Source organism: Elephas maximus, chromosome 10 (genome assembly GCF_024166365.1).
Source record: "Elephas maximus indicus isolate mEleMax1 chromosome 10, mEleMax1 primary haplotype, whole genome shotgun sequence".
In the NCBI taxonomy this organism is placed as follows: domain Eukaryota; kingdom Metazoa; phylum Chordata; class Mammalia; order Proboscidea; family Elephantidae; genus Elephas; species Elephas maximus.
Genome location: NC_064828.1, coordinates 70,371,753 through 70,395,603, shown reverse-complemented (window position 1 = coordinate 70,395,603; position 23,851 = coordinate 70,371,753). Strand labels below are relative to the sequence as shown.

Here is a 23,851-nt window from a genome sequence, read left to right as displayed (position 1 = left end):
TATTAACTGCATGCCTTTGTCACCAGTAAATATTACAGATAGTTTCATATCACATTGTAGTTATTACAGATATCTCCAAATGTCATTTATGCTCATCATTACTTTGAAATTATGGTAGTTATTAGACCTGCCACTAGATCTTCCTATTTAATGAGGTAGTAAAAAGGCACATTTACTATTGTATCACAAATTAAAAAAAACAACTTGATAATGGAATTTAAGTACGGTTTTGTTTTTTAATTGTATATATTTTATTTTATGTATTTATACGCATTCCAAGAAGGGCCTATAGTGTTCATACAACCGAAAAAAGGGATCTGTGGCACAAAAATGATTAATAACCCCGGCTTTAGATAGTATTCAGTAAAAAACAAAAAACCCAAACCCACTGCCTTCGAGTAGATTACAACTCATAGCAACCCTATAGGACAGAGTAGAACTGCCCCATAGTGTTTCCAAGGGGTGCCTGGTGGATTTGAACTGTAGACCTTTTGGTTAGCAGCCTAGCTCTTAACCACATGCCACCAGGGTTTCCAAGTATTCAGTAGGATCACATTAATTATATTATCCCAAAAGTTGTATCCTTTACCCGGCTCCAAATATATGAGAACAATAGCCTCAATCCTTATGAGAATATATTACCATGGACTATGAATAATTTATTCAACAAATAGTGTCCCCAGAGTGCCAGTCCCCATGTGGTTGTGGGGTTGCACGATAGCAAGACAGACACAGTCCCAGCCCTTTGTGAGTTTATCAACTAACAGGCAAGGTAGTCATTAAACAAGAGCAGTTAGGATTATATTACAGTTTTGTATGTGATGTTAATGACATGGGAAGTACAGGTTACTGTGGGTCTTCCCAGTAGAGGAACCTAGTGTAGGGGCCAGAACAGATCTTCCTGAGGAAGGCCATTAAAGCTGGGTCTGAAGAACAAATAAGATTTAATTGGGAGAAGAGGAAATGGAGACAGAGGCTAGAGTAAGTGTGAAGGATTTGGGGGTGAAGTGTACATAACTCATATTAAGAACTAAAACCTTACATGCAGGGCCTTGTATGCCATGTTAAGAAGTTTAGACTTTTTCCTCAGGGGCATAGGAAGCTTTGAAGGGATTTTAAGCAAGAAGTGATGTGTTAAGATTGCCTTTCAAAAATGTTGCTTGGGAGGAAACCCTCCCTGGGGTCAGGAGGCTCTTGTGGTACCAGAAGTGAAAGATGATGGTGACCTGGGTTGGAAGGATATGGTGGGTGAGGGAGAAAACAATGTCAGGCAAGACTCTTCAAGTTATTTTTGCTTGATTTCTGTTGGGGATTTCTTTTTGGCTGTGTGTGAATGACTGGGTCTTGAATTTCTATTTGTTAGTCTACCATGAGTTGCATTAAAATTTTGGAAGCAACTTTCTTAGAGTTAAGATGTTCATAGTAGCTGTAGTTCTCTCTGAAGTCTGTTGCAAATGCCTCTATGTAAACATAAAATCTCATACACATCTTGGAAAAATATTGGACCACAGAGAAAGTAGATGTTATTTGGTTAGGTTCTCTTAGTGCACATTTGTAATTTGCTGCAGCATTAATGGTCTTTAGACTTCTACATTAAGGAGAAAATAAACTTAACATTAATAATGTAGATGGTTATATTGCCAATTAAATGAGAAATCTCTGGCTGCTTCTTCATAAGACACCTGTAAATGAGCTCAAGGTTTGTTTGGTACTAGGTAAAAACAAATTCATTTTGGTTGATGGCTAATTCAGGGCTGTGCTCAGTTAGGCAACTCGTAAAATTGTATGGAAATGAGTCTCTGGGATAATCAGATTTTATTTCTAGTGTCTAATCGATGCTCAGAGCTTTGGGATTTAATTATGTCTGCTGAAAAAAAAATACAATTCAATTTCTCTTCCTCCCTTTTAAACATAACTGCAGCCTTCATTTTAATTCATAAACGTACAAGGCTTTATAGATATTTTCTGGCACGGTACCTCATATCTAGTAGTCCCTGGGTGGTGCAAATGGCTAAGTGCTGGACTACTAACTGAAAGGTTGGTGGTTCAAACCACCAGAGACCCCTCAGAAGTGAGGCCTGGTGATCTGCTTCCAAAAGGTCACAACCTTGAAAACACTGTGGAGCAGTTCTACTCTGCACATTTGGGGTCACCATGAGTTGGAATCAACTTGATGGCAACTAACAGCAGCAGCCTGGTATCTCTTAGGTACTCAATAAATCTTGTTTACTGTGTTGAATTCTTCTTCCAACTGAATGAAAACTTACAGAATTAGAACTCTAGGTGTGGCTTTGCTTCTGGTTCCTCTGTTTCTCTTCTTGTCTAGCAGTTGACTCTGACTGCACATTTTACAATTACTCCAGAGAAATAAATAATTGGGAAATTATTTATTTTAATATGAGGACTCCCATTTTCTAGACACCTAGGTAGCCTGACTTGGGCGCAGTGTTGGGTGGTGGTTTTTGCTCTAGTACGTTGTGCCGCAAACAGGAATCCCGTGGTGTCTGAGGCCTGATGGGTGGAGTGTGTGTGGATGGAGTTTGTATCCTACTCTTTCCCCTCTCTGTGGCGCTTTTCTACCTACCTAGCTTCTAGAAGGGCTCACATAGCTTCTTTACCCTGCCTGCTACCAAAACCTACTCACAGGAAAGAACTGGATATTGTACGTGTACCTACCTTCTTGTGAGGTTTAGTCATTGTGACTTATCTCCCAGGGGAATTTGCATTTAACAACAGAACAAAAACAGTGGCAACTAATATTTATTAAGTCCTATCTGCCAAGTGTTTTATATTCATGTTGACTCAATTATTATTTACTATGACTCTGTAAAGTATGTCCAAGAGTCACCATTTTACAAATAAAGAGCCTCAGAGAGGTTAAATCTCTCACCCAAGGTCCTGTAATCGGTAAATGGTCAACCCAGTTATCAGACCCAGTTCTGACTCCTGAGCCAGGATCCTTCCACCATCTCTGTTCTCCTTTCAATTGTGCTTTGAAAGGTCATATCCCAGCAAGTGGACAGCCAGGAGGGGATGGGTGGCTGATTCTTGAAGTCATATCAAATTAGTGGTCACCTAATTTGCCCCAGGTGAGGTTTTTTGCCCCAGGTAAGTCCATTGCAGAAAGGGATAAGGATGTGGTAATGATAACAAGTTATCAATGGTCTAAGGATGTGGTAATGAAGGATGTGGTAATGATAATGTAAGTTATCAAGAGGCACTAAATTTAAATGGTATTTTTTATCAGTTGCATATATATAGATACATATAAACTTTTTCGTTACTCTATTCAGCAGGCATTTTTTTGTTGTTAGCTGCCCATCGAGTTGGCGCCCAACTCATGGCAACGCTATAACAATGTGATCCATAGGGAATATTATTGGCTGATTTTCAGAAGTAGTTCGCCAGGCCTTTCCTCCTACCCCAACTTTGCCTGGAAGCTCTGTCCAGCCTCACAGCAACACACAAGCCTCCACTAACAGACAGATGGTGCTTATGCATATGGTGTATTGGTCAGGAACTGAACCCGCATCTATTGCATGGGAGGCAAGAATTTTGCAACTAAACTGCCATAACTTTCTACCAGGCATTTACTGACCACCTTATATGTGAAAAATGGCCCTGGTGGCACAGCGGTTAAAGTGCTCAGCTGCTAACCGAAAGGTCGGCAGCTTGAACCCACCAGCTGCTCCACAGAGAAAGATGTGGCAGTCTGCTTCCGTAAAGATTTACAGCCTTGGAAACTCTTTTGGGCAGTTCTATTCTGTCCTATAGGGTCACTATGAGTCAGATTCAACTCAACAGTAGTGGGTTTTATATGTGCAAAGTTCCATACCAGGTGTCATTAGGAAGAGAACAGTGTACAAGATAGAGTCCCTTCCCATAAAAAGTTTACAGTTAAGTAGAGGAGCTAATGAACATACAGCATATAAAGCAATGTATTATATTTTCTGAGTGTGATATATATGCAGTAAGGGGGAGAAGTTTTTTTTTTTTTAGGCCAAGGTGGAAAAAGGGGCTCAGGGCCAGCTTATGGAGGCCTCGTTTGTTAGGGTAAGTAGTTAACTTTTGGTAGACCTTGAATTTCCTGTTTTAAATAGAGAAGTGTGCTTTGAAAAATTGATGTGAGGGGCAGGATGCAGTCTAGTTTGGAAGGGAGTGGGTATAGAGGAGAAAGAGTAGTTAGGAGAAACTAAAAGATTGTAAGCTCCTTGAGGGCAGGGTAATGGTCTTAGTTATCTCTGTACTCCCAGTGCCAAGTTTGCCCATAGTAGGGACTCAGTGCATCTTTGTAGAATGATTGAACTGACATTTCTTGTAGGTCCTTTTGGTACCTCAACACTCAACATATCCAAAGTCAGATTCATTATTTTTCGTTCTCCACAAAACATCCTTCTCTTCTTATCTTTCCTCCGTCTGTCAATATCATCACTCACCTTTAGTCACCAGGCTCTAAATCTTGGGGTCTCCTTCCTCATTATTATTAGTTGTAGGACATGCGGTGCCACCTCTATGCATTTCATATAACTCCTTCCTCTGTTCTTATTACATTATCCTGGCCCTGCTTATTCACTTAATAGATGTATGTCACACCCGTTATGCTGTACTGGGCACTGGGGTGCAATACCACTCTTCCTGTTGCCCACTTTTCTTTTGATTTGCTCCATCACATCAGACTCTCCCCTGCTTTCAAGCCTTTGAGCTTGCTTTTCCCACAGGTATCTGCATGGCTTGTTTAGAGGGTTGAATGGTGGCCTGCTTTCCTGATGCAGTAATCCCCAACTCAGAATTAATGTACAACCTCGTTCCAGATAGGCAAGACTGCTGGCGTGCTTAGCATGAGCAAACAAGAACCTGCTCAGCTGTAGTGACGCTTCTGCTGTTCAGGATGTCTAAGAGTTCCATGGAAAAACAATGTCCCCTGAAAAATATGTTCACACGGAACATTACAGACCACACTAGGAAATGTTCCATCTTGAAGGAAAATAAGTAAACAACAAAGAGGAAGATTAGCATCTTAAGAGCCTGGCAAAATAGAAATATGTTTGAAATGTTTTAAAGAATAAGGAAATTGAGATTGGCTCTACTGCCTTAATAAAACATTCCTCTCATATATTTGTACAGCTGCTCCCAGGGAGCATGTGAAAAGCTTGCTTAAGGGATTTAAAGGGGAAAAGGTGAAATCTGAGGTTATTTACCTGCTATCTTTTAGTGGTCTGGTGGGACCTTTAGGTTTTTCCTAGGGATCAAGAGCTCAGGGAAACTTTCTTTTCAAGTAATCCGTTTAGGTGGTGGAAGAGCTTTGCTTTTGAGGATATTAACTATGACACTCAGGTGTTCTTAACCAAAGGTTTGCCTTAATTTCTCTTGAGAGTGTAGCTTAGTATTTCCTCATTATTGTGAGGACTGAAGCATTATGAACTGCTAAATGGGACTTTTGGAAAACAAACCCTGAAGCTGCTTCAAAAACCACTTTAGTACTCATTCAGCTCTCCAGTTCTAATTGATTTCATCTCTTGACTGAGCCCAGGAAAGTGAGAGCTTCGTGCTGATTAAGTAGAATCGTGTCAGAAATGCTAGATTTGTGTCATCGAAAAACATGAGACTTCACGGACTCCCCTGGTCACTAGCCAGTCTTTTCTTGGCCTTAGACTGTGATCAAGCCAAGACTTTTAGCAGTGGAAGCCCCAAAGTATATACAAAGAAGAAGCTCAGGGACAGCCAGCTATCGCTTTCGAGTGAGTACTTGGGGATGTCATGGATTGAATAGTGTCCCCCAAAAATATGTGTATAAATTTGGCTAGGCCATGATTCCCGGTATTGTGGGATTGTCCACCATTTTGTCATCTGATGTGATTTTCCTATGTGTTGTAAATCCTGCCTCTATGATATTAATGAGGTGGGATAGGTGGCAATTATGTTAATGAGGCAGGACTCAATTTACAAGTTTGGATTGTGTCTTGAGCCAATCCCTTTTGAGATATAAAAGAGAGAAGCAAGACAGAGGGACCTGTCTTACTTATCTAGTGGTGCTGTAACAGAAATACCGCAAGTGGATATCTGTAACAAAGAGAAATTTATTCTCTCACAGTCTAGTAGGCTACAAGTCCAAATTCAGGGCAGCAGCTCCAGGGGAAGGCTTTCTCTGTCAGCTTTGAAGGAAGGTCCTTCTCAATCAATCTTCCCCTGGACTAAGAGCTTCTCCACATAGGAATCCCAGGTCCAAAGGACAAGCTGTGCTCCCAGTGCTGCTTTCTTGGTGGTATGAGGTCCCCCCGTCTCTGTTCACTTCCCTTTCATCTCTTGAGAGATAAAAGATGGTGCAGGCCACACTCCATGGAAACTCCCTTTCCATTGGATCAGGGATGTGACTTGAGTAAGGGCATTATTTCCCACCCTAGTTTTTTTTTTTTTTTAATCCTCTTTAACATAATCTAATCTTGCCTCATTAACCATAGGCAGAGATTAGGATTTATAACACATAGAAAAAATACACCAATCACAAAATGGAGGAAAACCACACAATACTGGAAATCATGGCCTAACCGAGTTGACACATATTTTTGGTGGACACAATTCAATCCATGACAGGACCTCATGCCACCAAGAAAGCAGCACCGGGAGGAGGGTGCATTCTTTGGACCCAGGGTTTCTGTGCAGAGAAGCTCCTAGTCCAGGGGAAGGTTGATGAGAAAGACCTTCCTCCAGAGGTGACTGAGAGAGAAGGCCTTCCTCTGGAGCTGACTCCCTGAATTTGGACTGCTAGCCTACTAGGCTGTGAGAAAATTAATTTCTGTCTGTTAAAGCCATTTACTTGTGGTATTTCTATTAGAGCAGTGCTAGATAACGAAGACAGGGGACTTGTCTTGAAGCTGAGGTGGTCTATCACTTTGCATAAAATTGAGAATGAGGAGGGACTGGCTGTAGGGCTGATGGGCTTTATGATTGCTAAGGCCTCAGATATATCTTGAGATGGTGAATTTTAGATTCAGTGAGTCTGGCAAGCAGCACATACGAATTTGACTTTCCACTGGAAGCTTGATGATAGTAAACTTGAAGCAGTAAACTTTCTACTAAAAATAAAGTATGGATACTAAACTATTTAATTTTTCACACAATGGATTAGAAATCAGATAGTCCAAATGTGAGGAGAGACCCCAGGAGAGTGATCTGGGGAGAATTTCAGGTCCCCTGAGTGCTGACCTCATGCAGCTAAATGGTAAAACCATACAATCAGAAACCTCAGTGCTCAGCAGAATTTTCTAGGGTGTCTTAAGTGAACAACAGTATTTTTTTTCTCTCCCTTCAATCAGGTGTGGAAACCCTGGTGGTGTAGTGGTTAAGTGCTATGGCTGCTAACCAAAAGGTTGGCAGTTCAGATCCACCAGGTGCTCCTTGGAAACTCTATGGGGCAGTTCTACTCTGACCTGTGGGGTCGATATGAGTTGGAATCGACTCGATAGCCACAGGTTTTTTTTTTTTTTTTTTTGCAATCGGATGTAGAGGAGAGGCAAAGACAAATTGTTTTCTCCCCCAGTGAATGATGGGAAGCAACACTGTATAACATGCTTCCCTTTTTGGAAAGACAAAGGAACACACACTGAGGGTATGTTCTACTTCACTTATGCATCATGTATTTCCATATGATAGAGGTTCACGAGAGTCTTCTCATCACTAGAGTGGTGATGACCCGGTTTATAGTTTATCAATATCATTAGCATTAATAAGTGATCCCAGCAAGGTGTACACTTGGTTACAAGGTATTCTCTTTGCATCTTCCCAGGAGATAGCTAGTATCATTCCTAAATTTGTAGTTAAATAAAGAAATTCTTAATGCTAGTTAAAAGTAGAGATTGGGGCATCTGGGCTCTTTGCACTCTTCTCTGTAAGTATCAGTGCAGAGCCTTCAGAATTAATTGCTTCTTAGATGCAGGATTACTGCTCACTTAGCCCTATGCAAAGAAGTAGGTCATTCTTTTTACTGGGATCTTGCCGTTCTGTAATTATGTGAAGAGCTAATGGTTATAGATAGGGTTTCTGTGTGATTTCAAAGCAGGTAAATTTAGCATCATTAGAAAATAATCGGTAGCTACCAGATTTCAAGCTTCTTAAAAAAACTATATCCAGATAATATTTCAATCTTGATAAGTTTCATTATTCTTAAATGTATTATGTCATTTGGAAAAAACATTTTTCTGTTTCTTGCGCTAGAAAGGACACTTATGATTAACAAAAGGAAGGAAGAAAGATAGCCTCCATTCATTTCTTGACACTGTTGAAATACTGTAATTGAAATTTAGTTACACATGCCTTGAACAAAGAATTATGTTCTCGTATTTCATTTTTTACTTAGGTGTAATATACATTTCTTTTTTGATTAAGATAAAAATCAAGTTTTCTACATTATTGGAAGATGTAAATGATGTTGAAAATTTAATTATTAAAGGTGTCTGTATTTATAACCCTTTCAAAATTGAATGTAAGCTAAGTGAACTCAGCTATGAAGTATATCTTACACACATTGTACGGAAAAGTTATATATTATAAGTTCAGGTATTCTGAAATTTTTAAATTAATTTGGATATGTGAAGATGGCCTCTAACTTGAACTTGTCTGGTTTACCTGCTTTCCTTGCCTCTTTCCCTTTGTTCTTTCTAATAGTTTGTTTCAATGTACAAAATAAGTACATTAGTATAGTAACGGGTGGACCTGCCTGTGTGGTGGCAGAATTAGACTAGTGTCTTAGTTTGAGTTCTTCCTAAAAGCAGAGCCTGAGACAAGGATTTGGGTGCAAGGCGTTTATTTGGGAAATGATCACAGAAAGCATGGTGAGGGAGTGAGAAGGTGAGACAGGGGAGGGTGGAAACCAGTAAAGGGGAATTAATGAGTGGATATTGCTGGGGCCCCTTTGCTGTTGGGGATTCTCTGAGCAGCTGTGTAGAACACACTTCAGGGGTGCCACTGTGGTAGGCAGAATCCTCTTCCTCCAAGATGTCCATGTCCTAATTCCTGGGACCTGTGAATATTTTACTTACATGGCAATAGGGACTTTGCAGATATTGGTTAGGTTAAGGGCCTTGAAATGGGGAAATTATCACAAGAGTCCTTTTAAGAGGGAAGGGGGAGAGTCGAGAAGAAACTATGACGGCAGAAGCATAGGTCAGAGAACGAGAGGGAGAAAAAGACAGACACAAACCATAATATGATACACAGAGACTGAGTGAGAGACAGAGACCCAGTCAGAGAGAGACACACAGAGAGGAGAAGTTTGTTAGAGTGGGGCAGGGAGAAGAAGATAGAGAAAGAAGGAGTCAGATTAACAGACAGATGAGCTGGCTTACCCTCCTCTCCCTATATTTGGGTATGTTTCCTTCTCCAGAACTTGAAAAAGCCGTATTGTGGGTTCTGATATAGCCACCTGGTCTACCTGTTCACACCCCCCGCCCCCCCAGAGTGACCAACTGGTGTCCTAAACAGGCATATGCTTTAGAGCCATAAAGGCCTAAAATTCTAGCTCACCTATTTTTTTTTTTTTTAGCCATGTGGCTTTCAGTGCTTTTCTTACACTTCATTTTCTTCGTCTGTAAAATGGGGATAATACCATCTATCTTGTAAGGTGCTCATCAAATCTTAGTTATTAGCTCAGACAAATCCTGACTCTCCTAAGGCCCTCATTCGTTTTCCCTTTAGAAGAGGAATTATGCATATGTCAGGGATAAATACAGCCAATAAATTTTATTATTGGAAATAAAGGAAAATTAAAAGTATCCTTTTAAATAAGAAGTTTGGGATACTTTTCAGCTACAATCTATTAAAAACAAACCATGCTTACCGTTGATAGGATACATGGAAATGTTTTATTAGCAGTTTCTTTTTTACCCTTTTCCCATTTGTCTTCCAATAGATGTTGTTGCCATGTTGGTAGATGCTGTCTAGTCAGTTCTGACTCACAGCAAACCTATGTACAATAGAATGAAACACTGCCCAGTCCTTTGCCATCCTCACAATCATTGCTATGCTTGAACCCATTGTTGCAGCCACTGTGTCAATCCACCTCATTGAAGGCCTTCTTCTTTTTTGCTGACCTTTCACCAAGCATGATGTCCTTCTCTGGGGACTGATCCCTCCTGATAATATGTCCAAACTATGTGAGACGAAGTCTCGCCATCTTTGCCTCTAACGACATTCTGGTTGCACTTCTTCCAAGACAGATTTGTTTGTTCTTCTGGCAGTGCATGGTATATTCAACGTGCTTTGCCAGCACCACAATTCGAAGGGGTCAATTCTTCTTCGGTCTTCCTTATTCATTGTCCAACTTTCACGTGTGTATGAGGTGACTGAAAACACCATGGTTTGGGTCAGGTGCACCTTAGTCTTCAAGGTGACATCTTTGCTTTTCAACACTTAAAACAAAACAAAACAAAAACCCAATTCTGACTCATCATAACCCTATAGAACTGGCCCATAGAGTTTCCAAGGAGTGCCTGATGGATTTGAACTGCTGACCTTTTGGTTAGCAGCCATAGCACTTAACCACTACACCACTGGGATGTCCATACACTTTAAATAGGTCTTTAAATATTCAATAGATAAGCTAGTACATATAGTGACAGACTCTGCACCTGGAAATTTTATACACCAGAGGGTGCTACTGAGCATGAGGGAAGGCCTGCCTTTTTTTAAATTTTTATTGTGCTTTAAGTGAAAGTTTACAGATAAAGTCAGTCTCTCACAAAAATTTATGTACACCTTGCTATATACTTCTAGTTGCTCCTCCCCTAATGAGACAGCACATTCCTTCTCTGTGCCCTCTCTTTTCATGTCCATTCAGCCAGCTTCTGACCCCCTCTGCCTTCTCATCTCCCCTCCAGACAGGAGCGGCCTACATAGTCTCATGTGTCTACTTGATCCAAGAGGCTCACTCCTCACCAATATGATTTTCTATCCCATAGTCCAGTCCAGTCCCTTTTTGAAGAGTTGGCTTTGGGAATGGTTCCTGTCTTGGGCTAACAGAACGTCTGGGGACTGTGACCTGGGAAGGCCTGCTTTTAATAATCTGTGTCTACTTTCTTTTCCGTATACTTCTCTCCCTACTGGATGGGGACCAGAGGCCTCATTAAATTGCTATGCTTTCTGACTTGCATTAAATAAAATTGCAAGAAAGAAATCAGAATTGGTGGGATTAGAATGAATCTGTAGCTGTGAGCTGAGGAATTAGGTAAGTGGAAAGGCCTCAACCTCACCGCGTTCCCACTGTCAGCAATCTCCCATTATCCTGAATTTGCAAAGGTTTAGAGAATTTCGTATCTATTATTATTTTTTTTTGAATTTTAAAAGTGGTAATAAGAAGTCATAAATAATTTGGAAAACCCTAAAAGCATAGAGAGTAAAAGAAAAATCACCATAATTCTACCACCCGTTGATGAGTTCAGCTAACATTTTGGTGTACATCATTTCAATTTTTCCTATATAGATAGTATTTTTTTTTGTTGAGAATTGCTTAAATTTTTATTGTGATAAGTATGTATAAAAGAATTTGCCATTTCAACATTTTTTGCATGCATAATTCAGTGACATTCATTACATTTATCATGTTGTGCAGCCATTAGCACTATCTCTTTTCACATTTTTCTATCACCTCTTTCAGAAGCTCAGTTCCCCCTATACGCATAGTATTTTTATCCACAAACTTGGGTTCACATTACACGTACGTTATTTTTTCCTTTGAAGTAAAATTTGAACAGTACCGTGCCACTGAATATATTTCTTCAAATAATTTTAATTGTCATGTAATATTCTACTCTGTAGATATCAGAATTAACTCAACAGCAACAGGTTTCTTTTTTTTAGATACAGACTAAATTTTTTTTCCTTGAGTGTTTCAACCCATCCTGTATTCTTGAATATTTATATTGTTTCAAGTTGTTTTCTATTATAATGTTGCAATGAACCTCATTTAAAAAAATTTTGTGCACATTCATGATTGACTGTTTAAGATACATTTCTTCTAGAACTAGAGATTTTGATCAAAATTTTAATACATTTTTAAGGCTTTTCGTATCAATTGCAAAACCTCCGACCTCCAAAAAGCTGTATCAATTCATGCTCCTTTAATCAGTGTGTGTTTCTATTTTTTTTAAAAATTGTAGTTGTTAGTCCTCTCTTCATAGACAATCTTTCTTTTTACTAGCAATCTTCATTTCTGATTTTCTCTCATCTTTTTTTTTAATTAACTTTTATTAAGCTTCAAGTGAACATTTACAAATCCAATCAGTCTGTCATATGTAAGTTTACATACATCTTACTCCCTTCTCCCACTTGCTCTCCCCCTATTGAGTCAGCCCTTTCAGTCTCTCGTTTCGTGACAATTTTGCCAGCTTCCCTCTCTCTCTATCTTCCCATCCCCCCTCCAGTCAAGAGTTGCCAACACACTCTCAAGTGTCCACCTGATTTAATTAGCTGACTCTTCATCAGCATCTCTCTCCCCACCGCTGACCAGTCCCTTTCATGTCTGATGAGTTGTCTTTGGGGATGGTTGCTGTCCTGTGCCAACAGAAGGTCTGGGGAGCATTGCCGCCGGGATTCCTCTAGTCGCAGTCAGACCATTAAGTATGGTCTTTTTATGAGAATTTGGGGTCTGCATCCCACTGATCTCCTGCTCCCTCAGGAGTTCTCTGTTGTGCTCCCTGTCAGGGCAGTCATCAATTGTGGCCGGGCACCAACTAGTTCTTCTGGTCTCAGGATGATGTAGGTCTCTGGTTCATGTGGCCCTTTCTGTCTCTTGGGTTCTTAGTTGTCGTGTGACCTTGGTGTTCTTCATTTTCCTTTGCTCCAGGTGGGTTGAGACCAATTGATGCATCTTAGATGGCCGCTTGTTAGCATTTAGGACCCCAGACGCCACATTTCAAAGTGGGATGCAGAATGTTTTCATAATAGAATTATTTTGCCAATTGACTTAGAAGTCCCCTCAAACCATGTTCCCCAGACCCCTGCCCCTGCTCCGCTGACCTTTGAAACATTCATTTTATCCCGGAAACCTCCTTGCTTTTAGTCCAGTCCAATTGGGCTGACCTTCCATGTATTGAGTGTTGTCTTTCCCTTCACCCAAAGCAGTTCTTATCTACTGATTGATCAATAAAAAACCCTCTCCCTCCCTCCCTCCCTCCCCGCTTCGTAACCACAAAAGTATGTGTTCTTTTCAGTTTTTACTATTTCTCAAGATCTTATAATAGTGGTCTTATACAATATTTGTCCTTTTGCCTCTGACTCATTTCGCTCAGCATAATGCCTTCCAGATTCTTCCATGTTATGAAATGTTTCCGAGATTCGTCACTGTTCTTTATCGATGCGTAGTATTCCGTTGTGTGAATATACCACAATTTATTTACCCATTCATCCGTTGACGGACACCTTGGTTGCTTCCAGCTTTTTGCTATTGTAAACAGAGCTGCAATAAACATGGGTGTGCATATATCTGTTTGTGTGAAGGCTCTTGTATCTCTAGGGTATATTCCGAGGAGTGGGATTTCTGGGTTGTATGGTAGTTCTATTTCTAACTGTTTAAGATAACGCCAGATGGATTTCCAAAGTGGTTGTACCATTTTACAATCCCACCAGCAGTGTATGAGAGTTCCAATCTCTCCGCAGCCTCTCCAACATTTATTATTTTGTGTTTTTTGGATTAATGCCAGCCTAGTTGGTGTGAGATGGAATCTCATCGTAGTTTTAATTTGCATTTCTCTAATGGCTAATGATTGGGAGCATTTTCTCATGTATCTGTTGGCTGCCTGAATATCTCCTTTAGTGAAATGTGTGTTCATATCCTTTGCCCGCTTCTTGATTGGGTTGTTTATCTTTTTGTGGTTGAGTTTTGACAGAATCATGTAGATTTTAGAGATCAGGCGCTGGTCTGAGATGTCATAGCTGAAAATTCTTTCCCAGTCTGTGGGTGGTCTTTTTACTCCTTTGGTGAAGTCTTTAGATGAGCATAGGTGTTTGATTTTTAGGAGCTCCCAGTTGTCTGGTTTCTCTTTATCATTTTTGGTAATGTTTTGTATTCTGTTTATGCCCTGTATTAGGGCTCCTAGGGTTGTCCCTATTTTTTCTTCCATGATCTTTATCGTTTTAGTCTTTATGTTTAGGTCTTTCATCCACTTGGAGTTAGTTTTTGTGCATGGTGTGAGGTATGAGTCCTGTTTCATTTTTTTTGCAAATGGATATCCAGTTATGCCAGCACCATTTGTTAAAAAGACTATCTTTTCCCCAATTAACTGACACTGGTCCTTTGTCAAATATCAGCTGCTCATACATGGATGGATTTATATCTGGGTTCTCAATTCTGTTCCATTGGTCTATGTGCCTGTTGTTGTACCAGTACCAGGCTGTTTTGACTACTGTGGCTGTATAATAGGTTCTGAAATCAGGTAGAGTGAGGCCTCCCACTTTCTTCTTCTTTTTCAGTAATGCTTTGCTTATCCGGGGGTTCTTTCCTTTCCATATGAAATTGGTGATTTGTTTCTCTATCCCCTTAAAATATGACATTGGAATTTGGATCGGAAGTGCGTTATATGTATAGATGGCTTTTCGTAGAATAGACATTTTTACTATGTTAAGTCTTCCTATCCATGAGCAGGGTATGTTTTTCCACTTAAGTATGTCCTTTTGAATTTCTTGTAGTAGAGCTTTGTAGTTTTCTTTGTATAGGTCTTTTACATCCTTGGTAAGATTTATTCCTAAGTATTTTATCTTCTTGGGGGCTACTGTGAATGGTATTGATTTGGTTATGTCCTCTTCGGTGTTCTTTTTGTTGATGTAGAGGAATCCAAGTGATTTTTGTATGTTTATTTTATAACCTGAGACTCTGCCAAACTCTTCTATTAGTTTCAGTAGTTTTCTGGAGGATTCCTCAGGGTTTTCTGTGTATACGATCATGTCATCTGCAAATAGTGATAGCTTTACTTCCTCCTTGCCAATCCGGATACCCTTTGTTTCTTTGTCTAGCCTAATTGCCCTGGCTAGGACTTCAAGTATGATGTTGAATAAGAGCGGCGATAAAGGGCATCCTTATCTGGTTCCTGTTCTCAATGGAAATGCTTTCAGGTTCTCTCCATTTAGAGTGATATTGGCTGTTGGCTTTGCATAGATGCCCTTTATTATGTTGAGGAATTTTCCTTCAATTCCTATTTTGGTAAGAGTTTTTATCATAAATGGGTGTTGAACTTTGTCAAATGCCTTTTCTGCATCAATTGATAAGATCATGTGGTTTTTATCTTTTGTTTTATTTATGTGATGGATTACATTAATGGTTTTTCTGATATTAAACCAGCCTTGCATACCTAGTATAAATCCCACTTGGTCAGGGTGAATTATTTTTTTGATGTGTTGTTGGATTCTATTGGCTAGAATTTTGTTGAGGATTTTTGCATCTATGTTCATGAGGGATATAGGTCTATAATTTTCTTTTTTTGTAATGTCTTTACCTGGTTTTAGTATCAGGGAGATGGTAGCTTCATAGAATGAGTTGGGTAGTATTCCGTCTTTTTCTATGCTTTGAAATACCTTCAGTAGTAGTGGTGTTAAGTCTTCTCCGAAGGTTTGGTAGAACTCTGCAGTGAAGCCGTCTGGGCCAGGACTTTTTTTTGTTGGAAGTTTTTTGATTACCGTTTCAATCTCTTTTTTTGTTATGGGTCTATTTAGTTGTTCTACTTCTGAATGTGTTAGTTTAGGTAGGTAGTGTTTTTCCAAGAATTCATCCATTTCTTCTAGGTTTTCAAATTTGTTAGAGTACAATTTTTCATAGTAATCTGAAATGATTCTTTTAATTTCATTTGGTTCTGTTGTGATGTGGTCCTTCTCGTTTCTTATTCGGGTTATTCTTTTCCTTTCCTGTATTTCTTTAGTCAGTCTAGCCAATGGTTTATCAATTTTGTTAATTTTTTCAAAGAACCGACTTTTGGCTTTGTTAATTCTTTCAATTGTTTTTCTGTTCTCTAATTCATTTAGTTCAGCTCTAATTTTTATTATTTGTTTTCTTCTGGTGCCTGATGGGTTCTTTTGTTGCTCGCTTTCTATTTGTTCAAGTTGTCGGGACAGTTCTCTGATTTTGGCTCTTTCTTCTTTTTGTATGTGTGCATTTATTGATATAAATTGGCCTCTGAGCACTGCTTTTGCTGTGTCCCAGAGGTTTTGATAGGAAGTATTTTCATTCTCATTGCATTCTATGAATTTCCTTATTCCCTCCTTGATGTCTTCTCTTTTTTCAGGAGGGTATTGTTCATTTTCCAAGTATTTGATTTCTTTTCCCTAGTTTTTCTGTTATTGATTTCAAGTTTCATTGCCTTGTGGTCTGAGAAGATGCTTTGTAATATTTCGATGTTTTGGGCTCTGCAAAGGTTTGTTTTATGACCTAATATGTGGTCTATTCTAGAGAATGTTCCATGTGCACTAGAAAAAAAAGTATATTTTACAGCAGTTGGGTGGAGAGTTCTGTATAAGTCAATGAGGTCAAGTTGGTTGATTGTTGTAAGTAGGTCTTCTGTGTCTCTATTGAGCTTCTTACTGGATGTCCTGTCCTTCTCCGAAAGTGGTGTGTTGAAGTCTCCTACTGTAAATGTGGAGGTGTCTATCTCACTTTTCAATTCTGTTAAAATTTGATTTATGTATCTTGCAGCCCTGTCATTGGGTGCATATATATTTGATATGGTTATGTCTTCCTGATCAATTGTCCCTTTTATCATTATATAGTGTCCTTCTTTATCCTTTGTGGTGGATTTAAGTCTAAAGTCTATTTTGTCAGAAATTAATATTGCTACTCCTCTTCTTTTTTGCTTATTGTTTGCTTGATATATTTTTTTCCATCCTTTGAGTTTTAGTTTGTTTGTGTCTCTAAGTCTAAGGTGTGTCTCTTGTAGGCAGCATATAGATGGATCGTGTTTCTTTATCCAGTCTGTGACTCTCTGTCTCTTTATTGGTGCATTTAGTCCATTTACATTCAGCGTAATTATAGATAAATAAGTTTTTAGTGCTGTCATTTTGATGCCTTGTCATGTGTGTTGTTGGCCATTTCATTTTTCCACATACTTTTTTGTGCTGAGACGTTTTTCTTAGTAAATTGTGAGATCCTCATTTTCATAGTGTTTGACTTTATGTTAGTTGAGTCGTTACGTTTTTCTTGGCTTTTATCCTGAGTTATGGAGTTGATATTCCTTTTTGTGGTCACCTTTTTTTATTATTTACCCCCATTTTTCTAAGTAAAAACCTAACTTGTATCGTTCTATATCGCCTTGTATCACTCTCCATCTGGCAGTTCAGTGCCTCCTGTATTTAGTCCCTCTTTTTGATTATTGTGATCTTTTATGTATTGACTTCCATGATTCCCTGTTATGTGTATTATTTTATTTATTTATTTATTTATTTTTTAGAATTAACCTTAATTTGTTTGTTTTTGTGCTTTCCCTATTTGAGTTGATATCAGGACGTTCTGTTTTGTGACCTTGTATTGTGCTGGTACCTGATATTATTGGTCATCTGACCGAACAATCTCCTTTAGCATTTCTTGTAGCCTTGGTTTGGTTTTTGCAAATTCTCTAAACTTGTGTTTATCTGTAAATATCTTAATTTCTCCTTCATATTTCAGAGAGAGTTTTGCTGGATATATGATCCTTGGTTGGCAGTTTTTCTCCTTCAGTGCTCTGTATACGTCGTCCCATTCCCTTCTTGCCTGCATGGTTTCTGCTGAGTAGTCCGAACTTATTGATTCTCCTTTGAAGGAAACCTTTCTTTTCTCCCTGGCTGCTTTTAAAATTTTCTGTTAATCTTTGGTTTTGGCAAGTTTGATAATAATATGTCTTGGTGTTTTTCTTTTTGGATCAATCTTAAATGGGGTTCGATGAGCATCCTGGATAGATATCCTTTCGTCTTTCATGATGTCAGGGAAGTTTTGTGTCAGGAGTTCTTCAACTATTTTCTCTGTGTTTTCTGTCCCCCCTCCCTGTTCTGGGACTCCAATCACTCGCAAGTTATCCTTGTTGATAGAGTCCCACATGATTCTTAGGGTTTCTTTATTTTTTTAAATTCTTTTATCTGATTTTTTTTCAGCTATGTTGGTGTTGATTCCCTGGTCCTCCAGATGTCCCAGTCTACATTCTAATTGCTCGAGTCTGCTCCTCTGACTTCCTATTGCATTGTCTAATTCTGTAATTTTATTGTTAATCTTTTGGATTTCTACATGCTGTCTCTCTATGGATTCTTGCAACTTATTAATTTTTCTACTATGTTCTTGAATAATCTTTTTGAGTTCTTCAACAGTTTTATCAGTGTGTTCCTTGGCTTTTTCTGCAGTTATCCTAATTTCATTTGTGATGTCTTTAAGCATTCTGTAAATTAGTTTTTTACATTCTGTATCTGATAATTCCAGGATTGTATCTTCATTTGGGAAAGATTTTGATTCTTTTGTTTGGGGGGTTGGAGAAGCTGTCATGGCCTGCTTCTTTATGTGGTTTGATATGGACTGCTGTCTCCGAGCCATCACTGGGAAACTAGTTTTTCCAGAAAATCCGCTGACCAGTACGCTGGCTCCTGGCTCTGAAAACAATCGCTGTCTCCCCATATTTGTTCGTTCTCCATCTCTAAATCTGTGTTTGTTGTTCAGAGTTCGTAGATTGTTATGTATGTGATCGATTCACTTGTTTTTCCGAGTTTTTGTTGCAAGAGGGATCCGCGGTAGCGTCCACCTAGTCCGCCATCTTGGGCCCGCCTCTCTCATCTTCTTTTTATATTCCCTTGCCAACCTCCATTTGTTAAGCTTTAAAATGATCATTATATAAAATTTATCTTTACAGCATCTTTTTTTTTGTTGAAAGTCTACAGAATCCTCATGGAAGAGAATCGTGCTTACTCAAGATTGGGAACTCACTGGAAAGAATATTTGCTGAATACAGGAAAAATTATTTCTTAAGTACCCGAGTGTCCAATACTGTGTTAATGACCCTAGTGGATACCTAAGAAGCACAAAGTATGACCCTCAGGGGTTTCATGTTCTTAGTTAGGGAAACATAACCAAGCTCACGTATTCTAAAGAGCAGAATTTTCTTAACCTTTTTAGACTCATGCCCACCAAAATATTTTCTTATTATCTTCTGTGTTTTACTCCACTCACTAGCCAAGAAGATTTTGCCCTTTTCTGTAATTTGTATTGTAAACTACAGAAATAGGTACATTGAACGTGCTCTTTCACACTACCTGTGCACATAGACACATCCTGGGCATTAGTGACCTGTGCACATAGACCTGTGCACTGCATTAATGACTCATCCAAAGCCAGACTCCGAAATTTACTCTAAGGCCTGACTTGATAAGGCCTAAGTTCAAATGTTTCTTTTGTAAGGATTTTCCTACAGTACAAAAAGCCTTTCGATGCCTCAGACCCTGGCTTGATTTTTGTCTCCTTTTCTTCCTCCAAGCTACCCTGATCCTATCGGCCACAGTAATCTACTACAGCTTCAGGGCTTGTTACTTCTGCTGTGAGCCTGTCCTGGCTTGCCTTGTCCGTGAGGAGCTACACCAGCATCTCTGCTCCCACCTTGTTTTGCTCTTTATATAACATCTAGCCTATTCTGTGATTACAAACATCTTGCTTTAAAGGTTGAAGTTCTGCCTTTGTTCCAATAATTGGCTTTCTGCTCTGCCTCTCACTCTCTCTATCCCTGTGTTGCTGCCTTGTCATCCACTTCTCCTCATAGACTTGATGGCCTAACCTTCTTCTCAATGGTATTGGGTCCCCATACATTCTACTGAAGGAGCCATGTTGGTGCAACAGTTAAATGCTTGGCTGCTAACCAAAAGAAAGTTTGATGGTTTGAACCCACTCAGCAGCTCTGCAGGACAAGGATCTGGTGGTATGCTTCTGTAAAAATTACAGCCAAGAAAAACACATGGGGAAGTTCTACTCTGTCACATGGGGTTGTGGAAGCGAGTTGATGGCACCCAACAACAACCATCTTCTGTTGACCCAGTATAGAGAATAGTGCTTGACCAATAAATAAATATTTTTTTAATAAATGTATGAATGGATGAATTGGAAGCATTCTCTTGCTTGAATTTAAATTTATGTTTTGGGTTTAGTTGATCCTTGTTAACAATAGTCATATTTCACTTGTCTTTCATTCTACTCTCCTACCCTAGGTTTCTTGTTTTTGTTTTCTAGTTTCTCTATGTCAAGTACTGTGCTAAATATTTTGCATATGTTATTTCTAATCTTCACAATAATCTTGAAGACAGATGTTACCATCTTGATTTTATATATGAGGAAACTGGAGGTTCAAAGTTCTTTAATTTCTCCAAAGTCACTTAGCAGATCAGTGGCTGACCTGATCTGCTGGATCGGGTTCATGGAACTACTCACAGGTAGAATCACAAATGCCTGACTTTATCCCTGAGGTTCCAGGACTTACCTCTTCTCACGTTCTCATTACCTTGATCTTACCCTCATAGATTACCACTACTTTGAACCCCAGTAGAGACAGAAGGAGTGATGGGGAAAGGGCAAACCTGAACGTCATTGCCCAAGCTGACATAAGATATCGAAGCTGGGAACTGATGAAGATAGGAGAGCCAAAGATATCTCCATGTCTTCAAACTGAGAGAGTACAAGAGTGGTGGTATCACTAAAAGAAATGGGACGTGGATTATTCCTGTGGGTCGTTAAATCAGATCATGGTTTGAGTTCCAGTGACTTAATTTGCTGGTTAATCATGGGCAAGTCTCTTAGCTCCTCTGAGCCTCAATTTCCTCTTCTTTTCCCTAAGAATAATCATACCTAACTCTCACCATTTGTCATTGATTTGCTGGTCAAATGATGAAATACGTATGAAGTGCTTTGGAAAGGAATAAAGTGATACAAATACATAGATACATACCTACATATCTAAATCTGTATATCTAAATTAGCTGTCATCACTATTGTCAAATATGTTATTCTGTTGTCAGATATATTATTACCAGAGTCAGATTGTACATGGATATGCCAACTTCTTGGGTCAAGTATGCCTATGCTAGGGGTTAGCAAACTACAGCCTACCAGCCACATATGCGTGCCTGTTTTTGTACAGCCTGTGAGCAAAGAATGATTTTTACGTTTTAAAATGATGCAAAATAACAAAAGAAGAATATTGGTGACATGAAAATTACATGAAATTTAAATTTTATTGTTCATAAAGTTTTATTAGCACGCAGCCACCATTTGTTTATCATTTGGGAGAGCTTGGCTGCTAACCAAAAGGTCAGCAGTTCAAATCCACCAGCCACTACTTGGAAACCCTATGTGGCAATTGTACTCTGTCCTATAGGGTCTCTATGAGTCGGAATCTGCTGGTTGGCAGCGGGTTTGGTTTTGGTTCAGGGCTACTTTTGAGTTACAACAGCAGAGTAGTTTTGATACAGACTGTATGGCCCACAAAACCTAAAATATTTATGATCTGACCCTTTACAGAAAAAGTTTGCTGACCCCTAGTCTACACCTTTTGAGAGTCATCTCTGAGCTTACCACTCTTTTTCCTTCCCTTCCCATTTGTTGAACCTCCTGGAGAGGAAAGGAAGTTTAAAGATGTAATAATCCCAAAGTATTTCTTTTAAACTAATTTTTGATGTCTGCTGATAAGGGTAAAATGAAGATGTATTTGTCTTATTCTTCTTCATGCTTTAAAAGAATGAAATTTCATTCTGTGTTGAAACATTAGTATAACTTTAAAAGGCAGTTAAGGGGAAAAAACTCCATCACCAACGTAAAACCTCCCTTAACATCACCGTTCTAACATGTTTTCATTTTGCTGGACACGTCCTTCAATGCTTGACATAGGTATTATAAGCATGAGCACATCTGCTGCAAAAGAACTCTTTAAAGTGTTGAAAAGCAAAATGTCACTTTGAGGACTAAGGTGTGCCTGACCCAAGCCATGGTATTTTCAGTCATTTCATATGCATGCAAAAGCTGGACAGTGAACAAGGAAGACCGAAGAAGAATTGATTCATTTGATTATGGTGCTGGCAAAGAATACTGAATATACCATGGAGTGCCAGAAGAATGAACAGATCTGTCTTGGAAGAAATACAGCCCAAATACTCCTTAGAAGACAAAATGGTGGGACTTCATCTCACGTACTTTGGATATGTTATCAGGAGGGACCAGTCCCTGGAGAAGGAAATCGTGCTTGGTAGAGTAAACGGTCACTGAAAAAGAGGAAGACCCTCATGAGATGGATTGACACAGTGGATGCAGCAACAGGCTCAAACATAGCAACGATTGTTAGGATGGTGAGGGACCGGGCAGTCTTTTGTGCTGTTGAACATGGGGTTGTATGAGTCGGAACTGACTCAACAGCGCCTAACAACAACAACAACATAAATCATGGGCTATGTTAAATTTTATTGTTGATATAGTCCTTTTTAGTCAGCTTTCATAAATATTTCTTGATTATTGCTTTTATTTTTAATGGTGGTTACACTGTAATAGAATGCTACAGATTGTAAGCTATATTCATAATTCAGAAATATTTCCTGTTCTTGCCTTGGGTTAGATTCTTTCTTCTAATATGAATGCAAACGCTTCTCATTGGAGCCAGTGCTGGGCAGCCTTAGCTTGCCCATTGCCCTTTCTTATATAAATCCCTGCTCTCTGGCACCGATTCAAGTGCCACATTCCTGTTGAGCTTAAAACTGAGAAAGACAGGGAATAAAGCTAACGAAAAAATATCAGATAAAAAAAAACTGGTATTTTAAAGGTGATTTCCACTCATCATCCCTAGACCTTTCCCCAAAGCATTAAAGAATAGTAGAAAACCATTTAGCAAACAAAAATATTCTGTTCATCTAATAATGATATGAGGGATATGTTTGTGCTATCTGTTGCCTTCTTAAATAAGTGAGAATCAAAACAAGACCATTACTGTCATGTGTTAATACTGTATTTCATACAATAGAACCTTCATTGTGCTGTTACATTAATTTAATAACATGAAATATAAGTTAAAAAAATGGCTTTTCACATTTTATTCTCTTATTCTTCCTAGTGAGAAGCTGGATGGAAAAACTGAAAGACAAGGTAAGAAAAATATTTTCTTCCTTTGACTCTATTTTGTAGGGCATGGCTTTCTCAAACAAAAGATCTCCTGAGTAGTAGACCTTTAATTTATTATTTTGATTCTTATAATGTATCCAAACATACAGGCCTACTTCAGGTGCCCAGCAAGAAACAAGGTCTTCCCTTTAAATTCTGTTATTATAGAGCACACACAGACATACACACGCACACACACGTGTGCACACACATACACACAAAACTAGATCAGTTGCTGTGCCATGGTGTGTCAGAGTCGAACCATGCTCCATAGGGTTTTCAGTGACTGATTTTTCAGAAGTAGATCACCAGACCTTTCTTCCGAGGTGACTCGGGTGGACTCAAACCTCCAACCTTTCAGTTAGCAGCTGAGCATGTTAACCATTTGCACCACCCAGGGGCTCAAGACGCACATTATTCTTTGGAATACCATTCATTCTTACAAAAGCAACTTTTTTTTTTTTATTATTATGACTCTGCTTTAGATGAAAGTTTACAGAACAAACTAGCTTCTCATTGAACAATTAGTACACATATCGTTTTGTTACATTGGTTACCAACTCCACAACTTGTCAACACCCTCCCTTCTCAACTTTGGGTTTCCTATTACCAGCTTTCCTGTCCCCTCCTGCCTTCTAAGCCTTGCCCTGGGCTGATGTGCCCTAAAGGCAACATCTTGTATGCTCAACTGAATAGTATCTCCAATACATCAAAGTAAAGATTCTTTTAGAGAATTTCAGG

The 23,851-nt window shown here is 39.1% G+C and overlaps 1 protein-coding gene across 4 annotated transcripts in view; it reads left to right on the top strand.

Moving 5' to 3' along the window:
• Window positions 1–23,851, top strand: part of ARMH4 (armadillo like helical domain containing 4) — a 213,388-nt gene that overhangs the window by 177,887 nt on the left and 11,650 nt on the right. For all 4 annotated transcript variants that reach the window (XM_049898061.1, XM_049898060.1, XM_049898062.1 and 1 more), the window contains one exon: window positions 23,064–23,095. In XM_049898061.1, the coding sequence (XP_049754018.1) occupies window positions 23,064–23,095 (32 nt within the window). The remainder of the gene's footprint in view (window positions 1–23,063; window positions 23,096–23,851) is intronic.